This window comes from Olea europaea, chromosome 10 (assembly GCF_002742605.1).
Source record: "Olea europaea var. sylvestris chromosome 10, O_europaea_v1, whole genome shotgun sequence".
Classification (NCBI taxonomy): domain Eukaryota; kingdom Viridiplantae; phylum Streptophyta; class Magnoliopsida; order Lamiales; family Oleaceae; genus Olea; species Olea europaea.
In genome coordinates this window covers 30,100,394-30,108,390 of record NC_036246.1, presented here as the reverse complement: position 1 = coordinate 30,108,390, position 7,997 = coordinate 30,100,394, and the positions used below count along the sequence as shown (strand labels likewise).

Here is a 7,997-nt window from a genome sequence, read left to right as displayed (position 1 = left end):
TAAAATCAAAATTTAATCCGAACCAAACAAGCTATTAATTTTTCCTTCTGCAACTCAGATTAGAAGGTCGATGCTTCATATGACTTCTATCCGGACAAGTTTCATGTGTTGTTATTGAACTTTCAGCAAAATTTCAATTGGATCACTAAACTTTAATTTGCCTCACAAAGCTTCAATGCCGTTTCAAATTGAGTCAGCATACTTTAGTTTAGTTTCAAATTTCACCCCGCCATCTCTCAATTTGATAAAAGTTGTTTAATTGGTTGTTATGCAACAATTGCTGTGTCCACATAATCTCTATGTGGCATACTAATTTACAACTATGCCAAATCATTAAACATTCTAAAAAGTAAAACATTTTAATTTAAAGACATATATATATAACTTCATTTTACATTTTTTTTTTTAATTTTATAGAATGCTACATGGGGATTGTGGAAGATAAGTTACACTACGACTGTCTAATAAATAATTTCTATCAATTATGAGGACAACAACTGACGGGATGTGAGAGTATTTTAAAATTTGAAACTAATCTAAAGTTCGATGACTCAATTGAAATAAATTAAAATTTAGTGATCCAATTAAAATTTCGCTCAAAGTTCAGTTTGGATAATCTGGTTATGCCACTCATTTGATGGCAAGCGCTACCACACGACCTTTGTAAGCAAACAAAGGTCACATTAGAATGAACATTTCAAATTAAAAATACCATTAGCTACGCTACATTTTGAATGCTATGCTATGCTCTGCACACGTAATAGCCATGAAATTCTATTCGAATTCTTCAATCATCACACAGAAAAAAAATGAAAAATAAAATAAAATTCGGATTTTCATAACATATCACCTTAGGCCCTAAGCATTGCCATCAACCAGAGAGCTCAACCCTTGCTTTTTCTCCGACTACTTGTCGTTCTGGCTCCTTTCGTCCCATTTCTTGAAGAAGATTCTGTATTTGTTGGCCCGTCCGTAAATTCACTTGAAGCTGTAGACTGTTGCTCTGTATTTACATCCTCAATGGACGCCATCAAACATCTCAGCTGCATATACCCAGAAGAGGTGGCAAAAGACCCATTAATAGCTTACTATTATTTTTCTAAATTGTAATGGTTTGTAGACTATAGAGGCAAAAGTAATTGAGAAGTTCACCTGCTCCTCTAATTCTTGAATCTTCTCGTCCTTCAGATTTAAAAGCTTCTTTTCCCTAGAATTTTTTGAAAATTTGAAAATCAAGATATCATTAGAGCACCGTGGTACAACCGATATGCTAATCACGAGAAAAGAAAGGAAAAGACAAGGTTGCACTACAATCAAATGAAATGCACTATGATTGATGAACCACGGGTCTCTATACAGATGGGACTTCACCACCAAGTAACTAGACTATTTCCACACCTTTCCTTCTCCAACAATAGACACTATTCATGGACTTCACAAAATTGAAGAAAAATCTAACAGATTGTTTGAAATACAGTTAGCTACACAACAAGCTTTCCAGTGTGTTATATCAGGAATACCAGCTTAGTTTTAGCTTAAAAGTAAATGAACAAATAAATGAAGATATATGTATTTTATTGCCATAAGGAAATTGAAGTACCACTAGAAAAAGCTCAAATAAAAGATCAGTGCATTTGCTTGACATGTAGATGTTGATTTTGAAAAGGCATAACATTGGAAGTGAAATGCATATGATCCAATACAAGTTCTTGACACACATAACACTGATGATAGTCTTCCCCCTTATTTTAGTAGAACAATTGAAATCCACCAAATCTTCATATTATAGCCATAATCCCTACATATTTCCCTGTTAAGACATGATTTCTTTTCTACCATGTTAACCGTTTTAAGTATAATTTTGGCATAGATTATAAAATTGATACAAAGAAAAATAAGTGATATGAAGTAGAGAATGCACATCAAAGCACAAAGTCAATTAGACTACAGTCAAAAGCTTGACCCAAAACAAACAAGTTTTTAGCTGTCACAAACACAAGTTCACACCACAGTTTTATGGTAGGTCGAATGTATACTTACTCTTTGATAGTGCTGCCACTTAGCCTTTGTCCGGGAATCATTTTAGGGAATTAAAAGTTACTTCTACTACCGAGTCAAAGTAAAACTTTATTTCAACTATAATTTCAAAACTACTACTCATTATTATCCGCATATTTCGTAGTCCCCATCACTATTCCTCCTAAAAATGTTTCCCGAACAGAGTATTAGATTCCCCATTTTTTGCAAGGAACCTAGGTGATTCATGAGCAGACCAAAAATGCAAGTATACCTATCATGCTTCTTCCTGGGGTTAAGAGCAATACCTTTCTTCAACATCCCTTATCTTAGATTCCCATATGCTCTGGTTTCTCAGAAGATTATCATTGATCTACACTCAAAAAAGAAGTGCAATTTTAGATTTCCCCATTAACAAGGACAACTGCAAACTTTTTATCCCCAATAAACAACTTAAATAAAATTATATATATCTGCTTGTTAAAACTTCAATAGGAAATGACCAAAAAAAAAAGGGCTTGTGAAAAAGTCCCCCTACATGAATAATTATTAAAGGAAATCCCAATTTACTTACATCATCAAGAAATTTCTTCTCTTCCATACACTTTTCTAGCTTTGCCTGCAATTTCATCAATTTTGGATTTTGACTCAGAGATTTTTTCACGGCTGCAGAAGATTCTCTTTCAGTCTCCTCTTCAACTTCTTGCAATAAAGACTCAAAATACTGGACCCAAATAGGAAGCAGTTCATATATTAGCAGAAATGCCACCATTTATCAGCTCAGCAATAACTCTTCAATATATAAATAAAATAGACTAAAAAAAATCCTACTTTCAAAGAACATAGTCCGAGTTAATTGGTAATTTCAGTTATACTGTGACAAAAAAAGATTTACGTAATTGACGCCAAATTTAGTGGGAGCAAGGATAAGGTTGTTGTAGAATGTAGTTAGAATACAGATCAAAACCATATCATCTTTGCATTTTGAAAAGAACCCTTAATAGTAATTATGAAAAAAAAAAAAAAACAAACTGACCTGTTTCTGGTTTTCAAGTTGTGAAGTTAGAAGCTCATTGTACTCGTTCACTATCTGCATATATAAAATTTGAAGATACAGAATACAGAGTTAGCCAGACAAAGTACAAGGGCCAAAGATCAACAGTATAGCACTATGAAATAAGAGGAGCATCAAAGTATATAAGTACGGCATCAACTTCACTGTGCAATATGGCATCATTGCCTCCAGAACAATCACCACAAATCCCATCAGTAGGCATGCAATGGTGGTTCAATTCAACCAACTTTCCATCAATGTTAGATTGAATCAAACGATGGACATAGTTATCTCCAACATAGTCCCACACCCGTTGTGTTTCCAATTCAATTGAGTAGTAGTGTTGTGTTTCTTTCCAGTGTGTAATGGAATGTCCTCCCTTATACCTGTACCAAATATGTTACTATAAGCTTCATTCAACACTTTTCTTTCTTAACATTGATATCTCATGTTTACTTGGGCCAATATCAAGAAATTATCTCCATAAGGCCAGAGGAAGAATCACTACCTCCCACAACCAACAAAGCCACATATGATACACATCCAAAGGTTCTCAGCAGTTTGACAGACAAAGCATATTGACTTCTCAGGCTGCTCTTGGCAATAGCGGCATACCTATGTAAAAAGTTGCAACCAAGCACAATTTCAGCTAATTTTTCTTGTAATTATAAAGCAAAAGATACAGTTTAACATTTAACAACTAATAAAGAATAAGGCAACTGGCTAGTGCAAAAGACAGAAAAAAACGTTACAAGAAAACATAACATCTATGTTGCTGTGATCCTTAGCATCTAAACACATAATCGTCCAAAAAAATGATAATGGTGAGTCTAATCGTTTCAGCAAAAAAAGGTAACATACACGTTGAGCAACGACAAAAAACTTAAAAATTGAGGAACATCCATCATGATTGACTAATCTTACGTGCACCCATTTGATTTGGATGTCACCTGCTTTCTCAATAATAAACTATCTTAAAAGTATCAAACATTAAATTTAGAGAAAAAAAATTATAAACATAGAGATCATCATATACATATAAATAGTGACCTATGAGCTAACACACATGCCTCCACTTTTGGGATTGGTCTTTTAACACTCGACTGTAAAAATGACCACTTACGTTGTAGAGGTAGAAGAGTCCAGTAGTCTCCCCACTAATATAAGTGGACCATTCTACCTCTAACAGAAGGTTGGGAAAAGATGCATGTGTAAAAATCTACAGTAAGTGGATATGGAAAGCATGTCTATTGTTCAATTGAAAATAGTCTCCCCACTAATATAAATATATAAGTGGACTATTCTACTTCTAAGTGAAGGTTGGGAAAAGATACATGTGTAAAAATCTACAGTAAGTGGATATGGAAAGCATGTCTATTGTTCAATTGAAAAATATATAAATACGCGGAATTCTGACATGTTGATTTATAAAGCGTGACTAGACATCAGTGACTCATGCGTGACAGAAGAAAAGTGGATGAAAGGGTAAAACCAGCCATGTTATACCTGCCTATGTATCATAAACATCTGCCAATCCATCCTTTTGAGTAACATGACAGCGGTTGGTCAAATTTAAGGAAAAAACAAGTACATAGGTATATATGATTTCCATAATTTCAAGTAATTTCCAAATCCATTTTATAAAGCAACATATGGTACTCACGGGGCAAGAAGAATCTGTCCATTTAGATATACAGGAGCAATGGAAAGAATGATTGCATATAGTTGTAAGAATTCCACTCGTGTCCTGGTCTAACCTCTCTGCAAGTGGCAGAAATAAGAGAATTATGACAGAATGCAACTGTTGCAATAACCTCGAGAACTTTCATGCACTTACAAAATGACCACCAATCTAACAAGGCCAAAGATAAATGAAACAAACAATCAATTTCTCAAACAAAGTGTGCGAATTCCCAGTCTCCATAACTCTAATGGGAAGTATAACTAAAAACTGAAAATGGACTACTAGAGTTGTCTAAGTTGTTTCCCGCAGGTTGATCTCATGCTAAAACTCATGACATATTAGTGCTTATCTGAACTCTTAAAGAAATGGTTTCTATGCCTTGTACGTTATACTAACCAGGACACGGAATAACATACTTGTTGATAGGTGCAAGCAACTGAATCATATACGAGGTTCAGAAAAACTACTATGATCTGTTTAATAAGATCCAACTTCCAATGCACCATGAAATTCACAAGTCATAAGCATCCATCACCACAATAAATGTTCTATGAAAAATACCAAGACAGACAGGACAGGAGGGCTGATCCATAGAGCTTGTGGTAGAAATCTGTGAATGCTCAATTGAACCAGTGTACTGGATGTCGATAGTGTAAAGCACGCGGCAAATCTCCTCCTGCATTAGATGACCCAGTTATATGCTAATAACAAAGAGGCACGATTTTACATGAACCAATATGGTATCTTTTAACATAAAAACTTTCAAAAGATTCAACAAATTAGATAACCAGAAAGAGAAACATACATCAAGAGATGAGAACTGTTTCCCATTAAAATGCTTGTAAAAACTATCGGCTGAGTCTTGATCATTAAACCTGATCAATATATTATAGCAATCCTCTATCCCCTCATTCCTGAATTCTCACAAATTATATCAAAACCAAATTTAGTGGGGTGAAAATTACAACCAATTCCATAATAAAAGCATAACATTTATGAAATCAAACCTGACAATACGCATTTCCAACATATGTTGAATCAACGAACCACAGAACTGGCAAAAATCTGCATATGTCATGTGATTGGGCACCCCAAGCACACACAGAAGAGGCCTTCGTTCAACCTAGATGGCATTAGTAATGATTAGATATAAAAAATCAACCTCACAATCAAAATTTCAAGCAAGTATATATCTTTCTAAAAGATTTCAACAATATAGGAGGGAGAGCTATGAAGTATAGAAGAAATGAACTCCATTTTTTCTGCCATTTTTAACATTTCTAATTCTGGTATATATTTTTAAAATTTATGAATAACAAGAATTCATATCCGAAAGGCTTTCACCTGCATTGAGGCATTTTGCTTTGCCTTGCCATGCCAAAGGAAAAATAGCTTATCTTGCACCTTAGTCTCTAAAAAGATTAGAATGAACAAATTGAAGTGAAGGCTGATGCTGTTGGCTGGGGCACGAATGGAAAGGATGCAAGTGGTTAGTTGGCGAATTATGGATACATGAATTATTTTCCTTCCCTAAAGGCTTGGAGACGGGTAATTTTATTCATTTTGAAATTTCATGCAAACCAATGAGGCAGAATCCATCAAAAGTATTAAAGAGGGCTAACAGAGAAGTGTTGACCATTAAATTTTAATCAGACAAGGAGGTTTTCTATAATGAGGAGCAGTTTCAGACCTTGTTCATAGAATGTATAGGTTCTTGCCCACTTTTATTAGAACGTAATCAAATTTTAAGTTAGTAATGGATGACATTCTCATTTTTCTGAATCATAACGGAGACAAGAAATTTGTGTAAGTTATAATTTACAGTTCATTAAAATCCCAACTATTCTAGTTAACTTTCAATAAATAACATAAGAAATCTATCAATTTACATAAATCAAAATCAACATCGTAAAAAATTTATTTTTATAAATGCCATCCGTCCCAACCGAATATTGTAGACTTGTAGTTGACTGATTTGGATGATGAACATTTTTAAGTGCAATACTTCATATCAATTGTCAATAAATAACTAAAATTCAAATGGTATTAAACCTCAGGCAATGCATTAGAATCTCCAAAACCAATTGACATAAAATAAAATAAAATAAAATAAAATTAATGAATTTACAAAAAAAACATTTCTCCGATATTCGTCAACTGGATTAAAAACATGCTAACTGCAAAACTCACTGACGGTAAATAGTTTATTGTTTGGTCTTGCTAAGTATATTTTCTAGTACGAAAATTGAACTTAAAATGAGTGAAATTACAGGAAGTTGGGAGGAGGATGAAGCGACATCGTCGCGGTATAGACGCATGACGCCTCTGATCTCTTCGATTCTAGGGTTTCCACAAGAGAAGTGTAAGGTCTGAGCAGAAACAGAGGCTGATGAGTCTCCGGCAGAATTCACGGCTGCTGACGACCGGAATATGTCCTCCATCGAAGGTCTGGCGGCGGCGCTCGAACTCGTTGAGGTCTCTTCCGACATTTCTGCTCCAAGTGCTTGTGAGAAAGAGAAGTTTCGCGGGAGAAGGATCTGCTGCCGTGCGGGAAAACTGACTTGAACAGCAAATGGCGCGTTTCGACGGGACCAGAGGCTAGAGTCGCTTTTTGGGACTAAAAGTGCATTCATATAACGCGAACCGCACGTGGGTCACGTGACTGACATCTCACCTGGACCTAGGCTCGACTTCGCTTGTTACCAAGGGCCAGGCCTTGCCCATGGATAGCCGAGCGTTGATAGATCCACAAGCTTTTTAATTTGGGAAAATTTCATAAATAAGAGTTTAAATATCACATATTTTAAAATAAAAATAAAAAATTTTCAAATTTCAAAAATCAGATTTTTATTAAAATATATTTATAATTTAATGAATTATTTATTTTATTAATCAAATATATTTAGATCACAATTCTATACAATTTGATCACAAATTAACAATTTAATTAGTCACTTATTATTTTTTTATTACAAATATGAGATTTTATGTCACAAATTATTTTACGATCATAATTCAAAAATTTTTGCAGGTCACATTTTTGTTCATCTGTCACATATCAAAAAATTAATTATTCATGGATTAATTTTTAGTAACAACTTATTTTTAGGTCACAAATCAAAAAATTTATAGGTCACATGTATTTTTCGATCACGAATTATAAATTTTATAGGTTATAGAATCAAAATTTTTATTAGTCACAACTCTTTTATACATTGCAAATTATTAGATTAATTGATCAAG

General features: G+C 34.0%; 1 protein-coding gene across 1 annotated transcript; it reads right to left on the bottom strand.

Moving 5' to 3' along the window:
- Window positions 1-681: 681 nt before the first annotated feature.
- Window positions 682-7,402, bottom strand: LOC111401793 (BRCA1-associated protein). Its single transcript, XM_023029699.1, has 12 exons — window positions 7,025-7,402; window positions 5,762-5,877; window positions 5,560-5,668; window positions 5,316-5,430; window positions 4,734-4,831; window positions 3,579-3,685; window positions 3,222-3,456; window positions 3,053-3,106; window positions 2,591-2,740; window positions 2,325-2,389; window positions 1,153-1,207; window positions 682-1,043 (listed from the first exon to the last, which is right to left on the bottom strand). The coding sequence occupies exons 1-12, from the start codon at window positions 7,385-7,387 to the stop codon at window positions 885-887; spliced, it is 1,626 nt and encodes a 541-aa protein (XP_022885467.1). The 5' UTR covers window positions 7,388-7,402; the 3' UTR covers window positions 682-884.
- Between the last annotated feature and the right edge of the window lie 595 nt (window positions 7,403-7,997).

Coding starts and splice junctions, on each gene's coding strand:
- LOC111401793 (XM_023029699.1), bottom strand. CDS start 7,387: ATGAATGCACTTTTAGTCCCAAAAAGCGACTCTAGCCTCTGGTCCCGT. Junction 5,878..7,024: donor CATCCTCCTCCCAACTTCCT/GTAATTTCACTC, acceptor AATGCCATCTAG/GTTGAACGAAGGCCTCTTCT. Junction 2,390..2,590: donor AGAAGAAATTTCTTGATGAT/GTAAGTAAATTG, acceptor TTTTGAGTGTAG/ATCAATGATAATCTTCTGAG.